This window comes from Cheilinus undulatus, linkage group 13 (genome assembly GCF_018320785.1).
Source record: "Cheilinus undulatus linkage group 13, ASM1832078v1, whole genome shotgun sequence".
NCBI lineage: Eukaryota > Metazoa > Chordata > Actinopteri > Labriformes > Labridae > Cheilinus > Cheilinus undulatus.
In genome coordinates this window covers 15,663,344-15,689,925 of record NC_054877.1, presented here as the reverse complement: position 1 = coordinate 15,689,925, position 26,582 = coordinate 15,663,344, and the positions used below count along the sequence as shown (strand labels likewise).

The 26,582-nt window shown below is 38.9% G+C and overlaps 1 protein-coding gene across 1 annotated transcript in view; it reads right to left on the bottom strand.

Annotated features, from left to right (window-relative positions):
* Positions 1–8,485: 8,485 nt before the first annotated feature.
* Positions 8,486–26,582, bottom strand: part of pigk (phosphatidylinositol glycan anchor biosynthesis, class K) — a 59,445-nt gene continuing 41,348 nt past the window's right edge. The window contains exon 11 of the mRNA XM_041803874.1: positions 8,486–11,851. Within this exon, the coding sequence (XP_041659808.1) occupies positions 11,735–11,851 (117 nt within the window). The 3' untranslated portion in view covers positions 8,486–11,734. The remainder of the gene's footprint in view (positions 11,852–26,582) is intronic.

The window sequence follows — 26,582 nt, the reverse complement described above, 5'->3', positions numbered from 1 at the left end:
TGTTCGGCGCCCAGTAAGCAGCTGGTAATGTCAAATTTTGAACCAATACAGCTCAATTTGATAAAAAAAATCTGAACTTTTTATTCACAGTCTCCCTTTTTAAATTTGGCAACATGACAAAATCACACCAAAAGTACATAAAAACACAACAGAGCTGTATTTGAACATAACCTGAGGTAGTTTAATTTTTTTTCACTTGAATAAAATAAAATAAATAGAATGGAAAAAATAAAATAAAACTCTCTAAAAAATCATTTTGGTCACATCTTACCCAGGCATATCTTAAAGTGCATAAAAACTAAAGTTGCACAGTTGTAGCTACAGTTGAAAAGGACATGTTTTATACTCGGTATCTTAGGGCTACTTTTGTCAGCATTGTTAGCCGTGCTTCAAAACAACACAGTGCTTTGTAGGTAGACTGTTGCTAGGTTATGCAGAGTGCTGCATTCATGGTCTGAAATACTTTGGTAATTTATAAATCTTGCGAAAACAGGTTGTCCTCTGCATCTCTGGCATGACCACAGGCTGGGCCACTTGGGGGATGGTTCTGAGCTGCATGTGGCCCCTGGACCGCTAATTGAATAACCAGGCCAGCTGCACCCTGGCAGAAATCCTCAATGATTGTACAACATCTGCAAAACATGTACTTATTGAACCTAGACACTTAGTACTTTGAAAAACAAGCAACAGAGTAAAATAAATGTATAATTATATAAAAATGTGTCTGGATAGCTCAGTGGTTTACTTTGCTGACTTTGATACAGGAGACTGGGGGCTCATAACCCAGTCTTGGCCCAATTAGTATCCAGTATGGACCTTTGTCAAGTTGTATGAGTAGTATTATGACCAACTTAACTCTTAGGCCTTGTTCACAGATAGGCAGGTATTTTCCAAAACCAAGGTTTTTCAGTGCGTTTTGATTCTGTACACACACTGATAACGCTGAATATGTGGTACGTGTCCACTCTCACAGAAGGACTCCTCTTGAAACAAGAGCTTGTGTATTGTGCACTTCCTGTTTAGTTAGTCTAAGTTTTGAGATCGGCCGAACTCTCACGAGCCTTTACATAAACATCAAAAATATAGTTAAATTAGTCATGTGAAAAGAAAAAATGGCACTTTGGTCAGCTTTTATTCAAACATGCATAGGTAATCATGAGATACTACTACAGTAAACTCCACTCTTCAATTACTGTTATTTCTCTGTGATTCACCTACAAAAAAAAGCTTTGGCTGGTAGACTGGATTCTTTAATGTACTAGGCAGGGCTAGCAGCTAGCAGCTAGCTTCATGTTTCCTACCTCTATACCAAGCTAAAAGTACTGATAGCTAAATTTAGCTACATATTTACTGTGCAGACTTGACAGTAGGGATACTAAAATCAATTTTAAGTAGTGATATTGATAGCAATATTGGCCAACATGAGTAATAGTGCTAAATGAGTAAGCTGTTTTGTCTCATTAGCTACAGATGGAAATAAGGCTACAATCTAGCACATTTACGTATATATTCAATAATGTGCACTGTCCCCCTATAATAAATAAATACATTTTGTGAAAGACACTGATCATGTTTGCATGGAAAAGGCAGTGTGGTGTCTTAAAAATGTTCTTCTTCCCTTAAAGGGGACGTATCATACCTGTTTCATACCTTTGAGTTGACTGCAGTCTAAATGAAACAACTGTGCTGGGCTTTGGTCTAAATATGCCATGGATCAAGCACTAGAACCAGTGTAAATCAGCTCTAAACAGCCTTCCAGAGCAGTCTGTTTTATGTTTGTATTTTTAAATGTAAACGAGCTTCTTCTCTTCCATGGGGTGTGCCAGGACAAGTAGAGCTGAGAGCTTTTAAGGCTGTAGGTGAAAATTCATGGGTGGAGATACTGTACCAGGTGAAGAGAAGGTATTATTGTTATGATTCTATGTGATATTTATGGACACAGAAGCAAGACAGACCTTCAGATTTCATGTTTTCAGACACAGGAGAACCATGAACAAAGGACTAGGTTGGCTTATTTCACATTTTGTGGGTTTGTAGTACTCTGGATATCCAAATATACAAGTAAAAACAGCAGTCAAGTGTTGGACTCTCAGAGAAATGTGACATGACCTGATTTGTGGCCCACAATAACAATGATGCTATGATCATTTCTGCCAGTACTGGTAAAATGCAACACAACTTATAATTATAAATTCTGATATCTGATTAACTGAATACTTTAAAATAACCCTTACAAGGTTAATTTGAGAAGATGTGATGGAAGTTTTACCTCTTGTCACACTGCATCTCTTAATGTCTACTTGCCTCCTTTGGCTGTTTAATTTCTGCCCTTATGTCGCTTCAGCGCCACTGTGAGTTTAGAGCGTGGTCATTCATTTAAAAAATAAAATACGGCTATATGGCACCAGTGATTCAATAAATGCATCCTGCCAGCCCAGACAAGGATTTATTGTCTAATCAATATATTACAAACATCTAAATTGATGCTGTATATTTCATAATCCCTGACTCTCAGTGAAAAAGGATGTTTCCAAAAGTAAGGAACTCTTCCTTAAAGCAATGAATCACTCATCAAGTGTTGCCACTTAATTTCTATGAACCAGTTACTGACCAAAACCACTAAAGCTTAACCGAATCATGTCTTCTTTCCATCTTTTTTTTCACATAATGGAAATGTACAATTCAAATCAATAAAGTACTTTTTATCAATATTCATGGTTTCTTGTGCATCTTTATGTGGCCGATAACATCGTTGAGATTTTTTTTAAGTGTATACTTCATATACGTACCTTAGAAGTCCTCTGAAAAAAAGGATGAAACATGACGGTTAAGTTTATGATAGGAGGCCAATGACTCACCTTAGCTCTCCACTGATGGCAGCTGCCATCTTCGCCTTTCAGTCTCCCTCTTCCTGTCTGGTTGTGACATCCGGCTGTGTCACGCTGAAATAATAATGAAAGACGGGCAGAGCTACAAGGCCGTTTCTCCCCAGAGCTATAAACAGATTCCTGCCAGTCTTCAGAGCACAGTGAAGAGCATTTCTCTGTGAAAATAGCACCGCCTACGTAGACTGAAGGTAAAGAATATATACCAAGGTAACATTGTAAGATGATGACAGAGAAACCAGGTTTTCAGGAGAAAGTCAATGACACTTCAAAGTTAACAGACTCAGCCTTTACTAGATGAAATTAAAAAACACTGAATTTTAGACCATTGATGGCTTTGCATGATCTCAAATACAACAAAAAGCTTCAGTCAACAAACATACCCAGGTCATTTTCTCTTTGGCTCATCTCCTGAAACATTAAGAAAACAAGCACTATAAGGTTCCTGCTTGTGAACACGTTGCCAGCTTTTTATAAGATCTCTTAAAGAGGATTTGAATGAACACAAAAAAAACCTTTTTGACTGTCACACAAGGTCATCAAAGTAAATGAGTAAATGTTGTTACATTTCCAAGCCACATGCACTACCATGATTATTTCTGAATTAAAAAAATTAAAATTTAATTTGATATAAAATTAAAACAAGCCAAGTGATATACTCACCAGCCACTTCATTAGGTATATGTGTTCAACTGCTTATTCAGACCCCACCTTCAATGTCGCAGAAGAAACGGAGACTCATCAATGTTTATGAATCTTCTGTTGTCCAGACTGCCTCAGGGTTTGAGGTTTTGTGCATTCAGAGATGTTTTCATGCATACCTCAGCTGTAAAGTTGTTTTTTTTTTAATTATTGTTGCATTTCTATTAACTTAAACCAGTCTAGTCGTCCTCCTGTGACCTCTACATTCAACAAGGTATTTTGGCCCAGAGAACAGCCTCTCACCATTTTTTTCTTTTTTTGGACCCTTCTCTAAACCCTAGAGATGATTGTGTGAAAATCCCAGTAAATCAGCAGTTTTTGAAATAATCAGACCAGTCTGTCTGCTACCAACAACCTTGGCACGTTCAAAGTCACTGAAACCACCTTTCTTCTCCATTCTGATGCTCAGTTTGAACTTCAACAGGTCTAGACCATTTCTATGTGCCTAAATGCATTGGTTGCTGATTAGATATTTGTTTTAATGAGCAAATGAACAAATATCCCTAATGAGATGGTCAGTTACTATAAATGGCCCATTTTTAAGTTCTAATTTTGTATTGCTAAAGACCATATTTAAAAGAATCTCAGTTTCCACAGTAAGTGTTAGCAGCTGTCTTTGCTACAGATTTGATGTAGCAGACTGCAATAGTAGGGATTGTGACAGCTACATAACCTTTAAAATCTTAACTCTATAAATTAATTAAAAAATACAAAGAAAAAAATAACTAACCTTGGAACAAAGCTCTCCTGAGTTTTAGTTCTTACTTAGACCTTTGTCAAGAGACAGAGAGCAATGCTTTTAAACTTTTAAAGATGCCAACATTGAACATCAGAAATGTAAAAAAAAAGTCAAAGGTTAAATGAAATATTTGTTAGAATAGTTGCCTTGAAGCCAAATGTTATTGTTTTCCATGTAACACAATTTTGAGTATGAAGCTGTATTTTTATTTACTTTTTTAAGAAAACCACAGAACTGTTAAGTTTTGAAAATGGAGTGATTTATAACGGTTGAAAGCACAGCATGATACACTACAACTACCACAGGGTGTCTGAGGATCTTAAAAAGTATTCATAATTGATGAATCAATTTAGTAAAAATAAGGCTTTAAAAAGTGCCAAAAAGTCTTAAATGCAAGACTATAAACCTTAAATTTTGTAGCTTGTAAAATAACATTACATACACATTAGTTTTTTCAGCTTTTGTTTTATATTTTGTTCTTTTGGAAATCTACCAGATCTAACATTGTTCAGCATGATTTTAGCTCATCAGCTTTAACATTAAAGTGATCTTAAAAACATCAATGCTAAAATCTGAATTAAAGAATATTATAAGTATCCTGAAATGAGCAATCATGCCTTGTCATTTTTCCCAAACCCTGTGCTGTTCTACTCTGTAGATTCAACTAGAGCGGAAAAACTTGTAAAAAGAGACTGTGGTATGGCTGCTCTTTCACTAAAATAATCAGACCTTCCAATATCAGCTGCTTCATGGTATCAAACTGAGTTTTTTCTTTTCATATTCTAATTTCAAAATGCTTCTAGCTTAATTTGTAGCCCACAATAAGAAATATTACTGACATTTTATTGTCTGTTCATATTTTTATCCACATTTGAAACCATATCACTAATGTAACAGGTTAGAAGTTGCATATCCTATAACACCTAATGTTTATAGCCCTCCTTTGGGTGTAGAACTCACCTATGTCCAAGCCCCGCCCTCCAACACAAAGAGCCAATCACATTTATTGCAGCTACTCATAGCAGTCAGACATCTGACTCATAAACCTCCATAGAAAAACATTAGACAATTTGAGTGTCCTGGAATTTCACTGAAATTTAACCAGCTGGTAAAGGATGTGTCCATCGGGTTTCCATGTTCGAGCTGCTGCATGCAGGTCTCACATCACCAAGTCCAATGCCAAGCCGCTGGATGGAGTGGTGTAAAGCACACTGACACTGGACTGTGGAGTGATGAATCACACTTCTCTGTTTGGCTGTCAGATGGGTGAGTCTGGGTTTGGCAGATGCTGAGAATGTTACCTATCTGACTGCAGTGTGCCAACTGTGAAGTTTGGTGCAGGAGGGATGATGGTGTGGGGCTGTTTTTCAGGGCAATCTTAATGCTTCTGCATACCAAGACATTTTGGACAATGCTATGCTTCCAACTGTGTGACAACAGTTTGGGGAACTCCATTTTCTATTCCAACATGACTGTGCCCCAGTACACAAAGCAAGGACTATAAGGACATGGTTTGATGGGTGCGGTGTGGAAGAAATTGACTGGCCTACACAGAGCCCTGACCTCAGTCCCATCAAGCACCTCTGGGTTGAACTGGAATGGAGATTGTGAGCCAGGCCTTCTCGTCCAACATCAGTGCCTGACCTGATGAAATGTCACAGGTTAGTTTCATTTAGAAGGCTTTCAGATGATACCAATGTTGTGTTGATTTAGAAAACCGTCCAACATGGAGGTCCATTTAGGATGTGTTCTGAGGATTTAAGTCCTATCAAATATATCCATCAGACAAGTCATGATTTTTTTTGACTGCTTTAAGGACTTTTGTTCTCAAAAAGAAAAAAAAGAACATATCATGAAGACCAAACATAAACCTTGTTTCCCACAAGTTTTAATATTTACACAACCCCATTTCCTAAAATGTTGGGACATTGTGTAACTGTAAACCAAACCAGAATAAACAATAGAACAGTAGCATGGCTCTGTGGTATGAGTCTAGGTGCTAAACTGACCTGTCTGTAGCTCCAACTGGCCACCCATTTACATTATGTGGCACATTATGAAATGTAAAATACAGGGTGCCAGTAGCCCTGTGGTTATGTGCTCCATGCTCAGAGGCTGTTGTCCTCAAAATGGGTGGCCTGAGCTCAAATCTGGCTTGGGGCTCCTTTCCCACACCATTAAAAACTCTGTTTGTCTCTGGGTTCTGACTCACTGTCATCTCTGAATACAGGCATTAAAATAAGCCCCAAATGAAATGACCAATGAGACCTGAGACTCTAGAGCAGCTGAAATCATTCATGAAGCAGGAAGTGATCTCCTCAGTTCCCAGAATGTTGATGTGGTATTAAACACATGACCCTGTCCCAATATTTTTTCCAATGTGTTGTTGGCGTCACATTTGTAAATGCACATAATTTTTCTAAAATAATGAAATTCCTCAGTGGGAATGTTTGTTTTGATGTCTTTGAGCTATACAGCGAATGAATGTCGCGCTCCAACTGCCTCTGTTGCTTACTGGCTTTCAAATGTCTCAGTAAATTCTGAACTCCCTAAGGTGTTGTTATCAAACAGTAAACCAACGTTTCTGTTTCATAGATGAATTTCACACATTGAGGGAGGAAAATCTTTTCAGAACTGCCAGTGCCTTCTGGTTCTGCTACAAGCTCCTAAATGCTCTGCACATAGATCACATCTGCATGTAACGTGAAGCCAGGAGGAATCAGCCTTTTTAAAAAAACAAAAAAACCCCAGCTTTTATGAAATATGTGATATTCATACATGAACTGAAAAAGGTGGTTCACTTATTAGTGGAACTGTCAAGTTTAATTGCATTAATCGCGATTAATTAAGACTCACAGTAAGTGCATGGTTATAGTTTTTTTTCAATTGGGATTAATCGCATGATGATGATCATGAATGCTTTCAGCTGAGCCATACCATCAGGGCACAATCACAGGAATCAATGTACTCAAGCTGATTTTGTCACAGATACTTGCTGGCTTCAAGGGTAGTTAGTTAGTTAGTTGTAGTTAGTTGAAATAAATCAATAAAAACCTTAACAAATAAAAACAAATGAAAAATTAAAATCTATTATAGCTTTGATGTCTCCTATATGACAGTTAACATCAATTTTAAAGAAGAAATCCAAATCTAAGGATAGAAATAAAGTAACAGACTAACACTGATCATACCTTGTGCTACAGCTTTTGTTGCCAATGAGAGAAAGATCTGCAGCTGCTAAAATTACAATTATTATTCCTGGGATGACTGGCATTTCAAAGGCCCACTGAATGGGAAGCAGTTAAAAATCACAGTATCAGTCAGAACATGTGCATGTTTCTGTTTGTTTGTGCGTAAATCATTAGATGTAGTCGACTGGCTCACAGGGCTATTGTTGACATTCGTCTTTGAAAGACAGGAAGCATACATGTGTGAGCTGGCTGATGAATGCTGATGCTGCTCACTGTTTGAACAAGCAGTGTGACACATTCAGAGTGATCCTCCCTGACTCTTCACCTAGAAATCTCTCTGCCTCTTTGGGGTTGTCTTCTGTAAGATTGTCCTGTCACTGGTGTCTCTCCACCAAGTCAAGTGTGAAGGAAGAAGGACTGATGTTTATTAGCACTGAGAAACCGTAGCGAAAGAGGAGAGTACATCACCGGGCTGATAGGCAGAGCATATTCAATTCCATCTGCAGGTTTTGAAGGTAGGGAGAGGCGCCGCAGATGAGATGGAGTCAATTTTGAAGAGGGTTTAAGAACAAACAAATCCATCTGAGATCAGGTGGCTTTAATATTCTCTGCCAGCCCGGTGTACATAGACTGTTTATGCAGGCTTGGATGCGAAAGCAGTGCCGTCTTATGAAAAGACAAGGCTGGAACAAAAGGAAAACAACATTTAAAAAAGATGCCTGGATTGTTTGAACGATTTCCAGAATGAAAACAGCAGAGCAGGTGTGTAAATCAAGCCAAGCAGCAAAGAATTCAAGGATGTCTGTGTTATAAAACAAGCTTAGAGTGTAAGCTCTGCCAGGAATACCTTTAAGGGTTTCAGCAGCAGTAAAAGGAAGCATGTGTTTTGAAGCAGCGTTACAGAGTAATTAAAGAAGCTCAATATCTTTGAAATAAGGAAATAAAAGGTAGTTAAAGACGCAAATACAGTCCTTTTATTCAGTGTTTCAACTTTAATCAGGGTATCAGAGTCAGACCAATTGAAATAAAATGAGCTCACTCTCCGTGAAGGAGGATATGAGATTACAGGAAATAGAAACAGGAAAGGAGAAATAAGCCTTGCATAAATAATGTAAAAGAAAAAGGTAGATGGTGGCTGACGCAGCAGCTGCCTTCACAAACATACGGTCCAATTTCCAGCTCCATCTATTTTCCACTTCAGCCGAGAGGGAGGGTGGCAGCGGACACCTGATGGGCGTGCCCGTGTGCCACAGAGCAAAGATAAACTACCACAGGTTCAATCCATACGCTCCAAGCATCAGTCACTCCTCCGTACAATGAGCTTAATGCTGAGCCGTAACACACACAAGAGGAAGGGAGAGGGGGGAAAAAAGAGGAAAAACACGTCCCGTAGAGGAGATTCATTTGGGACGACCGGCAGCTTACTGGGTTATCACTCACTTATCGCCGCTGTAGCAGGGACGTGGAAACGGCCGGGGAAATAGCTGTCCATCACCCAGAATACAATCAGCCGAGTACATGGCTGGGGAGTTAATGGATGTTTCCACAGGGAGGGCAATTTGGAGAATGGGAAAGTGGATGGGTCCATCACGGAGAGATGGGATTATGTGCGATTGTTATCCCTCACAAGCGGGATGTGACGGTCAAGGGGTGTAATGTATACGGACAGCGGAAGCATTAATCAGTAATCTCTGCACAGTTCTCTCACAGCCAATCAGCCGGCCCCTCATCCCCTTCTTCCTCCTCTGACTGAGTTTCTGAGGAGACAAAACTGCTGCTGAAGTATGCAAAGCAGTAGTCTGGAAAAACAAATTAAACTCTTATCTGTGGACTTAATTCAGTGCATTTTTAACAAATCAATATAATTATGGAAAGTTTAGACACACAAGAAATAAATAAAAGTTAGAGTCTTTTTGGAAAAAGAACATAACTGTTTAAAACGGCTGCAGTGCTCATAGAGGCAGAGTTTGAGCATTGCATATTTTCAAGTATTCATCCCTTTCACCTTGTCATTAGAATTGTTCCAATACCTTTAGCATTAACACAAGTGACTTTAGATACAGGCTGAAATTCAGTATTGACTAGCATGTCAGTAAATGCACTGATCTGATTTGATTAGAATTTATTTTCGCAATTCTGTCGATAAATAAACTGTTCATAGCTGTAGATTATATGGTATGCAAAGATAGATGACAATAACAGATCCCAAAAGAAAAGCCAAAACATTTGAAGCTTCTATACTGATTGAGTGCAGGGTGGGTCTTAACCTCTGCCTCCTTTGTGTTAGATGAGCCAATTTACTTTCTGCTGTTTCCTTATTTTGTTTTTTTACAGTACATATCAACTTCCTTGGTCCGTTGATAAGTTCTTGCCAGGATTTTACTTTGACCCAAGTTCCTCTTCGTTTCAAAATAAAAGCAGGTCCGTATCCAAATACAAAGTCAACTAATCCTCAATTTAAGTACAAAAATACAAAAAGAAAAAAAGAGTTCAAACAGCAAAAGAGGGACATTTTTTAAAAAGGGAAATTAATCACTATTAAAAATTTGAATCATCTGACAACTTTACATTTTAGGCATGTAGGGCACATCCTTTGGTCCCAATGTGCCACAACCCAGGGCTGGAGTGGAGAGTCAGGCTGGACATATCAACAAGTATGTTGCTCAGCAACATAGGTCAAGCTCAATGGCATCTTCTTGCTGGGCCTTTTCACCCATGGTAACATGCCTGGAGACCCCAAAGGGTTTTTGGGCTCTTGGGACACCAACAGCACAACCAGGGGGTCGTGGCAACCCTATTTCCTGCCTGGACGTTACCCAGGCCGTGCTAATTCACCACATTCACCCCTCACTCTGTGCTAAAGGTGTGGATTTTGTTCAATTTCCAACAGATTATATGCCCCTGGTAAAATGTTAGGGCATCCAGAGCACAACCAGAGTTGTGTCAATCCTCTGTCCCACCTGAGGGTGCCCTCAGGTGGGCTAACTCTCCATCTAACTCGTTAATTTTGCCTCAGAAGCATCAGGAGGCAGAAGAGCAGAAATAAAGTCATTTTTGAACAGACCTGCATTTTTTTCAATCAGAAAAAAGAGCAAAAACAGCTCTGGCCTTCAAAAAACAGCATTTTTACCCTAAATTACAGAGATGCTGATTTACATGGGATTAGTATTACCTTTGGACCTCTGTGTGTGCTGAAATACAGTAGATAATGTGCCAAGTAATTTTTACTCCACAATTTACAGACATGGTCGATTCACACAGGATGAAAAGCACAAACGTCCTGAGTGATTAATTCAAATTACCAGAGGTTCCTAGGTAATACTAATCTTGTGCGAATAGGGCTAAAGCTGGTTTTCCCATGATAACCTCTGCTAATTTCAAAAAATCTCTGGAAAACAACTAAATGTACATATACAAAATAAAATGTCTGTATGCATGTCCTCCCATGACTTGTGTAATGATGTGCTTTTTGAACATGTTCTGTTTCTCTTTATTCTAAATCATGGTATCTATGTCTTAGTGGTTTTTTTTCTGAGAGCTTCGATTTGAATAAGCTATTTGATGCCATAAAAAGAGTAAAATGCAATGCTTGACAGCTTAATTGGTAAATGTGACTCTTGCAGCAGAGTAGAGGAGGAACAGTGAGATGATACATAGCAAAAAGTCATTGCACTTTTCAAAAACCATTGAAACAGAAACAATAATATTTTCTGCCGTGGGCTGTACCAACCTGAGGAATTGTTGCCATTTTAACAGTAAGTTGATCATACATTTTTGAAAACAAAAGGAGTGGATCATAGAAATTGACCAAATTTCACTTCACCATGCAGGCTCCAAATGACAATCAAGAGGACGTGGTGTAGTGTCGCCATCTTCATATGCATACGTTTTTAAATTAAAGGGATACTTGTTTTTGTCGATACTCAAACTTTTTTTTTAGAAACTGGTATAAAAGGTGAAAAAGGTATTGGAACATCTTGACTTTCTCATGTAGAATAGTACACTTTTACATCTCCCCAGTACAGAACAATCATTTAAACATAAAAAAGGCACCAACTGCATCACACAGTTTCTGTCTGAGAGATTGTGGTGCCACACACCTTCAGTCCATTTCCAGGGAAGCTTCTTGGTCACTTTCCCTCTAATATCCTTTTGGGTAATGCTCCCGATCAACTTCCCTGTGTCCTCAGATATCCAGCTGCGTAAATGCTGAGGCCTCAGAAGATGTGTTTGAGGTGCTTGATGCCGTACGTCTTGAAAAACACCATGAGGATTAGAGTCCACAGGCCCAGGATGAAGCCGTCAGGAGGATGCCAGTCTTTCTGCTTTGGTTTCTGGAGAGAGGGGAATGTGGAGGGAGGGATAAGGCGAGGTAAAGGTGAGGTAAGGATGGGGGAGGAGAGCAGGGGGAAGAGGAGAATGCAGTTAGTAATAGTGTGTATATTTCTCCTGTTGAGGCCGCCGCTGATTGTTCTGTCATTCACACAGCCAGGCAGGCAGCCGCTGAGTCTCAAACATTTGATCCTTTTATGTACACTATCTGCTGTCTCACATACACAAACACTAAAGTTCACACAAAGAGCTGGTGCTACGTCTCATCAGTACGCCTCCCCTGTCTCGTGTTTGTCCCATTCACTGCCACATCATCACTTTGTGTATGATTATACTTTTAAATCTTTCTCGTATTAAACATGCATCTCACAAGGAGCACATTTATATGCTAATGCAGTGACAATATTCTACAGAGAGATGAGATTTAACCTCTAAAAAATCTTCCTAACTCCTCCATTGGCGACAAAGCCACAGATAGCCTGTGAGGACGCACTTAAGAGATTTCTGTTATCCCCTGGTACACAAGCTGCCATTATCCAGTCATGAAATCACCAGTCAGAAACGGCATTCCCCAAAGCCAAAAACCCCAGGACTTGGCAAAGAGGATGAACACACAGACGGCACACTCTCCGAGTCTGTGAGAGTCGCACACTGTACACACACATCAGCTCGACACAGAGCACAGAAAAGCTGCTACACAAACACTCGGGATCCATGTCTCTCTCCAGCTTTCCAGAGTGCTACTACAGTACGGAGTTTACATTTACGCTCTCTGAAGCACATCCACATGGACTGAACACTCTGTCGCACACTGAAGCAGGAGTTTGAGATGCGCCGACAGCAGACTGACAGGCCTTGAAGGATAAGACGGTGGTGTCAAATCCCAGTCCAGGGTCACTTTAACTGTCACCCATGAACTCTGATGGACAGTTGTAGGACAAGAGACAAAAACTGTATCATGCAGCCTGTGCATCAGATCAAACCTGTGTTGATTCAAGTTTTGGTAGCAGTTCAGCCCTACTACTTCATACCCACCTTGAAGCAGATCACTATATTTCTGAAGGAAAACATGAAGGTTGCACGACAGCAGCAATGAAAAAGCACTTTTTTGAGAAGTTCAATTTCAATGACTTATTCCATGCTAAACAAGGGGTAGAGTGCCATGACTGACAGCTCTGCTGACTAATGAGTCTCATGCATAACTGTGTGCATCAGACTATCAGAGTAGTGGAGCAGAGGTGAGTGGAAATACAACATTCACTAACACAAGAGTCATAAAGCTGCCCATAATCACGAGTGTCTGCTTCAACCTAACACAAGAATCTGTTCTGCTGTGGACTTTGCTGACCTGAGGGATGATTAACAGAAAAGCTTAGACGTTAAATTGGCAGCAGAATCTACTGCTCAATTCTGGCTCCATGTCACCAGCATAATATGTCAGCGCCTGTCACGAGGGGTAATTTGGCTCCAGTTTTCAGAGAAGTGTCATCCATCTTTACAGTCATTGATCATCATATGTAAGTTTGTAGAGGACTGTTTAGAAAAAGTGGAAGTATCAAGATGATTGAGAGAACACTGAGGTCAAAAACATTAAAGTCAGGTAGTCACACCCTGATGCACAACATTCTCTGTTGCCAATTTTTTTTTCCAAATGGCAGAATAATGTTAAAAAAAACACCATGCTGGACTAAAGGTGGCATAAAATAAGTTGTTGAGAGCATTCAATCTATGGTAAATACAGTACAGTGCAAAATTTCTGTAAGCAAGTATTTGGTCAGCTTCACAGGCAGCGGTTCAGCAGATAGGAATATTAACGGCTAAAATCCAGCCAAACGAATATGTATGATGTCAAGAATTTTTCAAACATCAACAAAGTATTTTCACTATGGTCCACATCCTGTTTGGTGCTGGGGTTGTTTATCTACACAAGACAGCATACGGCTAATTTAGCAGCAGCAGAAAACTGGGCTTTAGCTGCAGGGAAGAACCATCAATAAGAAGAGGACTGTACTGATGCTTGCAGATGTCTTTTTATTGTATAACTTCAAAGAAACCACGCTGGTTGGATTTACTGTTTTAGCAGAGGTTACAGTTGAGATCATCAGGTAATGAGGATTAATATGGGACAGCTAACAGGAAGACTCAATTTTGATTTGTAATGTAGATTTTTAACGTGGTGTCTAGTTTACAGAACACTGTTAACTGTTTTATGGGACGATTTCTTGGTGTTTTCAGTGGAAAATGGTATTTGGCTGTTGCAAGCTGCTAAGTTATTGTAACAGCTGATGTGCTAATGGGCTAACTTAGAGCTAATGGAGCTAACATGCTGCTGTTTGTATGCATTAAACATAGCTGTTCATTATGCAACTAGCTGTATGTGTATAAGAAAAAGCTGACAACATTCATTATGCTTGATTAAACAACTTACACTAAGATGAATACAAGAATATCTTTACACAGTCATTTCCAAGGTCTAGTCATGTGCAAAATGTGTCAAGCAGGCTGTAATAACAGGGTAACAAGAACTCATTTCTACTGTGTTAGTCTTGGATCAGGGTAAGACAGATATATGTTAAATGCAGATTATTGGTCACATTGCTGTCTAAAGTAAATGTCCAGTTGTTGTTGTAACTGGCAGGAATTCTTCAGGACTGCTGGCCATTTTGGCCGGAGACATAAAGGTTCTGGTAAGGTGTAAAGCAAATGTAAATGGCAGAAAGAATAAAAGAATCCTTTAAATTTAAATCGTGATTTCTGGTTACTTCTATTTAGAGAAAAGTTTTATAAAACTTGTAAAGTTCTGAGTTTGGGGACTTCTGCAGTTCTTCAAAGTTAGTCAAGGAACAACAGCTCATAACAAATAAAACTTTCAACCAGAAAATCAGAAGCAGTGATTTAATTATGGGATTCAAGTCAGAAAAACAACAAATGTTTCTGAGTTCTAATTTGTTTACTCTGTGAGCAGCAACTCTTTTCACATTAGTGAATGCTAATGAAAGAGAAACATACCACTGGAGGGAAAACTGCTAACAATATTTCAGAGATGTGTGAATTATACTACTCTGTAGTGGTGGGAAATGTATTTAAAATTAGAATTACATCATGGGTAACCTTTAACTTTCAATCCCACACAACGTTCATAAGAGTATTTTAAACAAACACGCTTGAGTCCAGTTTTTTCTACAGCATTAACAAGAAGCTGAAAAATATTCAGGATTTAGCTACAATCTGTGATAAGATTTAGACTCTCCAGAGCTAATAAAACTCAAATACAGTGATATAGCTGATGAACTAGAAGGCCATAGGATGGTGTCAGTGGTCAAATGCCACCGTCCGTCGACACTGTAATTTATAAGTAAATTGATTCTGAACAGCTGAAGTGGTCAGCTAATATTTTGCTGAATTTCACATCTTATGAGAGGTTCAAAACTGCTGAATTGGCATATGTACAGTGGACTCTTTTGCAGAACTGGCAGATACTGTCGAGTGTTAAAGGGTCTGAAATTACCACCCACTAAGCACCAAATGCCAGTACAGTCATTGGCAGTGAAACACAGGCCATGAAATTCTAATACTGAATGTTACATTTAGTTTTTAAACTCTCCTGCCATTTAATTTTCCCTTTCGCTCAAGTTATGACTCTGATAGTTTTCTCAGTGGCTGATGATCACCCTCCTTCTACACAAAGCAATATTATGTCTGTGGAGAGAGGATAATAAACTTCATCAAATGCATAATATCGTAGAACACACTGAACTGGATTCTATTCATGATGCGACATTAAGAACAGACATGAATCCATGTTTGTAAGGCCATGCTTGCATAGAAATGATCCCCTGCAAAATGATGTGTTTTTGTTTCAGTTTCAAAAAACAGTCCTGCATTCAGACAACAACTTCTGTGCTGTATTCAGAGGCATAACAGGATAAGCAGATCCAGCAGGAGAGTGCAGCACTATGCCTGTTCTGTCCCACAATATTGAAACACTGTGTGAATTCAGCGTTCTGTCACGTGACCATGCGGAGGACCTTTATAAAGCACCTGGGACACTATTTAAATCCCTAAAACCAGAAACCTCTGTGCCAGAACTTAGCTTCAGTGATGTCAACGTACCAGTTTTTATATAGTAGAGGATAAAACTTCCCCTTTAACCGCCTCAAGGATGAAAATCCTCAAAATTATGGTCACTTTTATGCATTTTCATAGTGTTTGTGTCAGAATTGCTCCTATTTGGGAAGTGAAGAGGGAGAAATTCTTCATCACCAATGCCTTAGAAGATGCTAATTAGCTAGCGTTAGTTAGGTCTTATAACTCAGTGAGCTCGAAGCAAATGGAACACATTCAACTCAGGTATGATTCCCAGCTCTGACATCTGACTTCTTAGGTAAATCATTGCTCAGCACATTTTGGCATTCTTAAATTATTTTGGAGGGAATTCATGTGGAATACCAAATTCAATACTTCATTACACAAAAAATTAGGAACACAAATGTTCAACAGCCATTTGGAGACTATGCAATACCAAAGACAAGGACCTCACAATTATTTTCTGGAATTGCACCATACTAAAATCTTTCTGAAGTTGTAAATTTTACCTCATCTTGCTGTGAATCTTTGGTCTGAATTGACAAGCTGGGATATGTAAGATCCTATTATAGGGGTATAAATATGACTGTCTCATAGCATGAAGATGATGGAGCACTGTTATGGTGCTGTCACAGAAATTCACTGTGAAAACATCTTGAGTCTCCGTTTTCAGAGGAAACTGCATAATGCTAACCTTGCAAAGCAGATTAATTTGCCAGTCTCCATGTTTCTCACTGGTGAATTCATCTTGCAAAGCTCCCATCTGAACAGATTGGGCCCCCTGGAGTGGCAGTACTTCCGGTCACAGTTGAGTCATGACATAGCAAGCGGCAACAAGAGGCTGGTGCAATTATCAAGGAAGAGATTAGTGTGGATGCTATGTAGCTATAGCCTCAGTCAGGGCCATTTCTGGGCATAGGCGATATAGGCGGTTACCTAGGGCACCACGCTGAGCCCTAAACATTTTGAATAGGTCCACCAATTTAACAGATTATCAAGTCCTGCACTCGTCTAACCTCTGCGCACCTCGTTTGTGAAACAGTCCATCCTCGCTATTCTCTGTCTCACTCACCATGCGCACCCCCCAGCCCAAGCACACTGGGAGCCCAGCGAGACGGTGAGAGAAAAAAATCGTTTTCTTTTTCCTCATTCACACAGCGCTCAACAGACCGGACGTTGAGATAGAGCCCTGTGTGGGACTGCTAACACCCTACCTACCCATTCCTCTTGAAATCCTGACCATGAAGACCTGCCTGTGCAGTGTGTGTCATCCCTTCTTCCTACCTGTACCCGCAACGTGCGCATCCAATTCCTCCTAAAGCCTGACCATCCACGTAAACTTCAGAATGACAGACACAGCGTTCAGTTTAAGACACTGCCCTTGACAAATAAGGGTTTTTATTATTCTGATCAAAGTTTTCTCTCTGACTAAAGCATGAAAAAACCTCACATCCTCGTCAGCTATAATGCTCCAAAAGCAGCCATTATAACAGCTGACAGCCTGGACTAATGTAGCCCCTGGTTATACTGATAAGAGTAACGGCAGGTTCATGTTTATAGACTTTATGTACACATTGTTTATTTTTAAGAGTGCAGCATATTTCAGTCAGCTCCTACAGAGAGTACATTTTCTTTATGTCCCCTCCTGTTCCTGCCCTTGTCCGTAAATTAAAGCTTTATGAAAAGAGGCCAACTTTTAGAGAAATAATTTATAATTTCACCTATGATGCCAAAATACCTACAGCTGGCCCTGGCCTCAGTTTTATCAGAACTTGATGACATTTCTTTGTTAAAAGAACAAATAACAGGAATGAGTTCTTTTCTTTGCAAAAGCAACAACAGTTGTGTACGGACACGCCTACATTCGCTATGGTTCATGTTATGCAGTTCTCTATGGAGTTTACTCATCGGTAGCGGCGCACACCTACGACGACGTGTTTTGATGCTCTGATTGGCCCCTAAAGATGTGACAGACAGAACGTTCATCCAATCGACCTACAAGGTTTTTCAAAGGCTCTGCCCTTTCCCAAACGCTGTCTATGAAAGGTTTTCCAGATGGATGTGTGAAATAAATCTATCTGGCATGTCAGGTTAGCATACTGCCAGTTTAAACCACAATGAAAAGTGTAATGTTTTCAAAAGTTCTGATTTTGAAGATCTAGAAACTTTTCAGGAATACAAACGACTGTTGTTGTGTAAACCAACAGCCAAAATGCAACAAAAGGCTGCCGTCTTGCCTCCTTTCACTGTTGTATAAACATGGCCTTGAACAACTGAATGGGAATTCTTGGACTGCGAACACTGATGTAATCTAAAAGCTCTGTGAGTGAGATATAAAGTTGCTTTATGAATGTGTGTGGCTGTGTCTTCTCAAGGCTGTCTTTTCAGTCCAAACTTGTGGTTTATGTGATGAAGCTGCTGATTTCTGATGCAGAAAGAATGAGCGCATCAGAAAAATTTAATTACCCTGACTTGAAATTTATTTAACAGCTCAATTAAGTCAAATCAATAGAGCTCATGCTGAATGGTAGAGCGGAGACAGCGAGGAGTTTTCATTAGCCCTTAGGTCTCATGGTGACATAATGCGAGACAGTCAGGGCTGTAAGTCCATGGCAACGAGCCTCTGATTTAAAGCTGCATCCAGGCTGCAGATATTAGCTTGTATTTTCTGCTCATACTCAGATTTTATTGGCCAGTGGTGCCAGGCAATAAATGTATTCAGGAGAAAGAAAAGCACAGAGGAGAGAAGATGCGAGGCATAGATTACAGGCCTTCTCCACATTCACTATTTCTACAGTAGATAGTGTCTGACAGAAAACAAGCTGCAGGTTACACAGAGGAAAGAGCTCAGTGCTTCATCAGACAGCCAGTGAGCAGAGGAGATAATGTAGCTCAAACAATAAACGAATTGTTTCAGTGTCTGATTCAGTGTGATGCTTTTGTAAGAGAGCGACAGAAACTACAGAAAACATCTCAGACGACAGACAGCATAGACTCCATTGTCTGACATCAGACGTCAAAGTGGGAGTTTGGTCCAAAAATAGCCTTGTGTAACAAGCAATGAAGGGCTAATTTCACCAACTCAGAAAGGGAGAAAGGAAAGCTAACATGCACACAGTTTTTCTGCCAATGCTGGAACATTTTCAGAAATTCACATGAGACATTTATTTACTTGTTTAAAAGCTTTTCTGTTTGCTTTAAATGTAAAGTACAAAGTCTGGATTTAGTACATTGCACACTGGTAATATATTATTTGAATCAGGTCATGCAGTCAAGAGCTGAAACATCTGGTGCTGAAAAATGAGGAGAAAGTGTAAAAAAGTTCCTCAAGTGTCTATGTGAGGCTGGCTTTTAAAACAAATGAATTCCCATCTGGTTCATTGAGATTCAGCAGTATGTTTATGCAGTGGTAAAAAAAACTGGTTATGGTTGATCCATCCCATGATACTTTATCATGAATTCTAGGCATGACTTCCAACTTCCCCAGAAAGATCAGACTTGAAATGTGTCAAATCTGACCAAAATTTAACCAAACAAGGCCAATAGCCACTCCATGCCATTACCATTACCATTTATCTGGCTAAAGGACTGAGATTTATGTCACAATTTTCAGATTCTGCCTGCTATTTCCTAATAACTCATTGCATATAAATAAAAGTTTACTTTTTCGTAAGGTCGCTCATTAAACCTTGGTTATGGTTCATTATCATGTTTGCAGTGTATCCTATCATAAAACTAGAAAAGCACTCGGACAGTGCAGACCTCCATCATTTGCCCTATCTCCCAAAAGTACAGAATCTTTTTTAAAAAATCCTGGATCCAGACGGTGATCTTTATCACTCCCAAAATCTAATAAGTTCTTCCTTATGCCATTTCTGACATTTCCTGAAAATTTCATCAAAATCTGTCCATAACTGTTTGTTATGTTGCTAAAAAACAAACTAACAAACAGACTAACAAACAAACAAACCCTGCCAATCACATAACCTCCTTGGTGGAGGTAAAAATCTGTCCAAATTTTTGTTGTTTGCAAGCAGATGACAAGGAGAGACCTTCACACAATAAAAGGTGAACTCAGAGAATGAATTATTTTCCCCAGGGGTGTAGGTGGGACTCTATTTTTGCTGCCAGGTCAATGTCAATCAAACAATTTCAAAGGACACCACCTACAGAGTACCAAAGAACCAAGTGAGACTTTTGGGATCTTTTTACCAAGGATTACCCAGGATTTAAACTGCTATCTCTAGAGTTAGCGACACATTTGTCCATCCATCCTGATCTGATCCTATTTTGCCTTTGTATCTCTCTATACAAAGCATAAACAGAAAATCTGACATCAGATATAATATTTTTCAAGACCTTTTTCAAGACTATAGTAGTATGTAAAGAAAGCTTTCTTTGGGATACAAGCAGTGCTAACATTAACTGACTGTGCTAGTATTACACTAGGCAAAAGATTCACTAGGTTGGCCTCCACACTTTTTCAGAAAACTTGCATTTACCTTTTACTTCAATGCACACACCACTAGATCACATTATTAACTTGCTAGCTAGGAACCAGCAGAGCGTTAAGGATGCATTTATAGCCATTATATTGATATGTCTCAATACCACTTGCTTTAAAGAATACATTCTCTGTAATCTTAACAAATGATGGCACTGAAAAATGCCCATGGATTTCAATTTCGTTTTAAATTGCATCTTTTTCTCAAGCTGGGTGCTTAAGAGAGGAATTAATCCATCAAAATAACAAGAAACTTAATTTTTTTTTCTTTTTTTTTTTTTCAATTTTCTAATGCCAAATTCCAAAATCCAGTTTGCATGCAATTTCTAAGACAAGAAATGGTAAAATTCAGACCGACTTTTACTTAGCTTTGAAAAGTGGATGAATTGGCCAGATTCCATATTCATCATCAGCCAAATCCATCTTGCAAAAGCTCTGATTTTAAACGTTTGTGTCCGAACGGACCAGACCAGTCAGCGTCATTTGAGAAGAATGAGGCAGTAGCTTCGTGCTGGAAGCAGGTCTCAATGCCTGCCACCAGTGTAGCATTTAACTTGCAGCAATAGAATATCAGCAGTCCTATCAGAACTGGACCAAGTTTCATTGTTTCCCCTACCATCGTATTTGCTGATGTTGCCACTCAGGGAACCAACAGCATCCCCTGCCCCCCTTGAAGGTCAAGTTAATTTTATTGTATTTTCTATATAGCACCAGATCACAGCAGAAATCATTTAAGGATACCTTTCCTATAGAGCAGGTCTATACCATGTCCCTTCATTAAACAGACTATTTATCTTGTTTAAACAAATGCATGCAACTTCTGAGTCCCAGTTTTCTGCTTGTTCCTTCTGACTCTATGACCAAAGCTGAGCAAACCCAAATGTTCACTGACCAGAGAGCCCTGCCTCCTCCTCCCCGTGTCAGCGCTGGGGTCACATGTGTGCTGGGATACTTTGACTCAGTATCATGAGACAGTTTTCCAATGCATCTAGTTTATTCATTTAAGTTGTGTATGAACCAATGTCCCGCGTTTTTTTATGTCCAAAGTAGTTAAACTAGCACTGAATTTTTGTGCGAGATTGCAGCAATTGCGCATAATTTATTAAATTCTCACAACAAGTCTGACACTTGTAATGCAGGAAAATCCTGAAATCCCCCGTACATCACGCTGGAAACTGACAAACTGGTGGGAAACATGGGTAAAATTAGCGACAGCTGGGCTCATGTCCACACCAACTCCTTCTTGATCTTCTCACCACAGCAGGCAGAAATAAGAACAGCCCCTCAGGTGTGAGGGCAGGTGTGCTGTGAATATCAGAGGGGATCAGTTCCTATACAGATAAAACTGAGTGGCCCATCCGCGGGTCGCCTGATGATCATTTTAGCATTGTTAAATTAATTCATCAAGGATCAATAAACTGGTGGACGATCCCATTTGTCTTTTTATTCCTCACTTACATGTTTCTCATAATGCCCAACGCTATTGACAATTATTATGATCGTTTTTGTTGCTCGTAGATAATTAATAAATTAATAAGTGAATATTCGAAATAAAATAATAACCTTGCTCACATGCATTTTATGACAGAAACTCTCCAACCTTTATAAATGTAGGAGTATAGACAAAAGATCACACAGGAATACAGGAGGAGGAGGAGGAGGAGACAGAGACATGAGTAGATAAAGTCTGTGAGGGACAAACAAGTTTCATCATTAAACACACATACATCAGCTTACCTATAATAAATATGTTATATTTGACAATAAACTTTTTCTTGAATAATCATTTGGTTGTTTATTTGTTAAATCTTTCAGATGTCAGGCTCATTTTAATGGGGAGGCCTAAGTAAACTTTATACTTAATGCCGGTATGAAATACAGTCCTAAAGTTACTCCTGACGTGGCAGGTATAGGCAAAGTTGTTTCATTAAAAACAACTCCTAGAAGGAGATGATTGGCAAGTTGATTTTGCCTCATCATTGTTGTGTCCACTCTAAAAAGCACACCATATCTTTATTTTGTGCTGATACCACCACTCTAATCCTCTCACAGCTTTGATTGTTGAATTGTTTTGAAATGTATGCTCCAGTTTCACTGAAACAGAAGCTTCTCCCCAAATCCCAACCAAGTCTTCCAGCGTGCTTGAGTTGTCATCCTCCATGTTTTCAGGTCAAAGTGACACAGAGCTCAGAGAGCAGCGATCTGTCCCATCGGGACGTAGCTGTAATCAGATGAATTCTGACCTGACAGTTCAGACTGTCACTGCATGGTCACTGATCTAAGACAGCACAAACGTGACCCAAATCATCTTCTCACTGAGAGATTTTTTTTTTTATTTTTCTCATGCAGATCTGTGTTACATAACAACGTTAGCGCCGGGACATTTTTTAGCTTTTAGCCTTGGTGACAAAGTGGCCATCAAAAAGACAAGTATAGGATCTGAGGGTTAAACACCTGGAGGACGAGGCCGGGGATGTTTATGAGAAACGACTGGGAGCGTGTGGCCACCGGGGGCAGTTGACCTCAGTGGCTATGGTAAGCAGAGGTGTGCGTGACTGTGACTCTCTGTGTGAGCGTGTAAATATGTGTGTGTTAGTGCAGGCCCCTCGGGTGAGTAAGAGCAAAGGGAGACAGATCAGCTGTGACAGGAAGCCACGTCAGCACAGCCGGAGGAGAGAGAGGCATATGTCAAGATGGGGGAGGAGGGAAAGGGACAATGGGAGAGAAGAGGGTGATGACTTCACGTTTTTACTAAGTGGCATTTAATCAGAGATTTATTAGTTTCACTATCAAACAGGCTGGCATCAGGTTAGTGTAAACAATGTGAATTTGCAAACTTAACCATTTATAAACATGGCATAAAAAACATTTGTTTAACAAAAAAGGCAACCCAAAGAAAACCGATTAAAGACCAGTGGCTTTATTTGGCTTTTAATACAGGTTAACCTTGTTTAGCCATTGAAAATATATTGTTGTTTGTTTGTTTTCACTTCTATTTTACTGTAATATGAAATATAAAATAGATAATATCCTGATGTCATCAAAATAATCTCTCAAATTTGAATATGATACTGGTGAATTTATCAGCTCTTCTTTTAAGTATGAAAAAGAAAAAGAAAAATTTAACATGGCGATTTAGATCACTTTCTTGATTTGGAAAAAAAATCTAATGTAATGTACCTTATGATCCTGACTGTAGCATTTACTATTTAAGTTAATCCTGACTTAAAGGTAGGAGACTGCTTTAAAGTGACAATTATGCGAAACGAAGTGTCTAACACTGTTATATACTAGGAAAAATGCAAGAAGGCATGTACAAAATGATTGACTGAAGAAGATCCAAGGTTACTACTGAGACTTTCGCACATAGAGATTGTTCTATTTTTGTTGCCTTCTCGTACAGAAATGTAGTTTGATGGACGGTAGGGGTGTGACGAGATCTTGTGAGATCAAAACATCACGAGATGTCTCGTGGAGGTGAAAATCATCTTGCGAGATCAATACTGCACAGACACCAGGCACAGCAGCTCTCCTAACAGAAAACAAAACCTTATTTAAAGTTATTAAAGATCACAAAGATGGCCTGCAGGCTTAAAAAATTGCGTGCGCTACTCGGGGCCGCACATGATCCGCCTGTTCATAATAAGCCAAGTTCTAGCTCCAGTTAAACGCGCCATGGTTATCGTCTGACAGCAGACAGAGCAAAGACACACACTCACTCACTAACGCACACACATTAACACAAACGCTCATCTGAGCATCGTGTCCAACACTGTCAAAGCTCATGAGGAAAAAAAAAAGACCATAAAATGATAAAATAATCTATTTCTCTAAATTCCTGTAAAAAAAAACAAACGTGTTATTGACAGAAATATTTCTTTAGAGTGTTATAAACATGGATGTAGCCAACTCAAAGAGGATGAAAAATAGTTTGATTTTACTGATGCAGCTCTTTAAATTTCAGTCTGTTAGAAAAAGGGTTAAAATTACTCTCAAAATAATCTAAATGCTTTTGTTATTATTTTTATTGTAGCATAGAGTGCATAGAGTAGTAAAATAAAGATGTGGTAGACTGGTAAGATGAAAGGTCTGATTTGAAGGGCATTAAAATGTACAGTTTGACTCAGAGTTAGACCAGATAAACTGTGTAGAAGCACTGATAGCCTATTCAGTACAAGAGTTTAAACATTTCTGAATAGACCTGAATGCTTTGCAATTATGACCGTCAGATGTATAAAGGACATATATTACACCCATATATTTTTTTCCAAAACAAAAAAAAGTGTAAAATCTCATCTCATCTCATCTTGTAAGATAAGCATCTCATCACACCCCTAGTGGTCCGTAAATGTAAGAGATTTTCTCAAAAACTTTTTTTTTGTTTTTTTTTAATTTTGCCACATGGATGCAAAATATTTTATTTTTGATGTTATCCAATGTGCCAGTATTTCCAAAGTCATTTCAAACAATTCCAGTACCAGTATCTACAACAATGATGTTGAAAATATTATAGAATATCTTCTACGATGCGTCGTGATGCAAACATGTATGGATGACCAAACCTGCCAAAATTAAAAACAAATAAATAAATAAATGTAAAAATAAAAACAAAAAATATATATATATACATAAATAAAAGTAAAAATAAATACAAAAATAAAAAGTAAGATTCAAAAATTAAATATAAATAAATAAATAAAAGTGGAAAAAAATACAAAAATAAATATATAAATAGAATTAAATATCAATAAATAAATAAAAATGCTCTGCTCTCACATTTATTTATTTTATGCTGCAGACACTGTCAGCATGAAATGCAGCATGAAATGTAATGCAAATCAGGGGGCAGTCCTAAGTGCGTCTTGGGTTGAGCTGTTCGCCTATTGGTTGATCGACTTGTGAGTGCAGAGATCGACTAGGCATGTAAACACAGAAGTCCGCTCTGTGAGGAGCAGTGACAATGGGAGAAAAACAGACTAATATCTGCCTAAATCGGAAATATTTGGACTCGACGGAGATTCAAACTGTTTCCAAGTCTATGGATATTGATATCTAACCGTGCGTTAGCTTGTTAAGTATGCAAATTAGCATCTATCCTGCCAATGTCAACACCGACTTCAGCACTGGATTACTTTTTTAACCAATGGGACCTACTACAGGGTTTGGGAGAACTTCTTATTGCCCATCTTGGCGGATTAAGAGGTTAGAGCCGTGTGAAATCTGAGGATAACTTTACCCATGACGCAGCTGCAGACATGATGGAGTCCCCTCTCCCCCTCCTCCGAGGCTGACGGTTGAAGGTACTGCTTTAGAATGAATTTGATTCACAAAACCAGAGCACCATTGTTATAATAAAAGTATCTTAAATTATGGAAAATTAATAACCAGCTGGTGATACTTTTTGTTGTTGCTCCTCGTTACAGTGATGTTCTTGTTTGAGTGGTGACTTCTCAAATACTTTGATTGATCTGCAGCTGCTGAATAATATCAGCGGTACTGTTGTTGCCTTTGTCCACTGTTGTATTTTACTGGGAAACAAAGTGTCCCTAAACAGGACACTTTTATCTGGGAATATTCAGACTGTTGCTGTCATTTGCTGTGGTTGCATGGTTGCCAGGACAGTGTGAAAGTGAATTGTTCTCTGGTCTTCTGTCTGTGTGTGAGCTTCGTTCAACATGTATTCATTTGGTACACGTCTGTATCATACTGAGAAGCCCGTACCAAACGAATACGGTAGGAATACATGTACCTTTACACCCCTAAGTACCACAGTGATCTTTAAATGTGTTATTGTCAAACATAACTACAAGACAAAACTGTGGAGATAATCCACATGCACAGCTACTTTGTAATTTTTTTACCGTCTTAAGCTAAGAGTACTTGTTGTTCCAATAAAATCACCCTGCTTTTATTTTGAAAGAAAATAAGAAACTTGTGGTCGGTGATGATATTAGTTTGATCTCAGTTAAAAAATGTACCCCTGAGAGAAAGATTCATGAAAATACCTAAAAGGAATAATTTAAAAAAATCATGTTTAATAACACTTAACACCTGGCAGTTTTTAAAGGTTACATTATTATGCAGGATACACTTTTTCAGGCTTTTCTAGCAAACATATGTGTCCCTGGCCAGTCTACAATCCC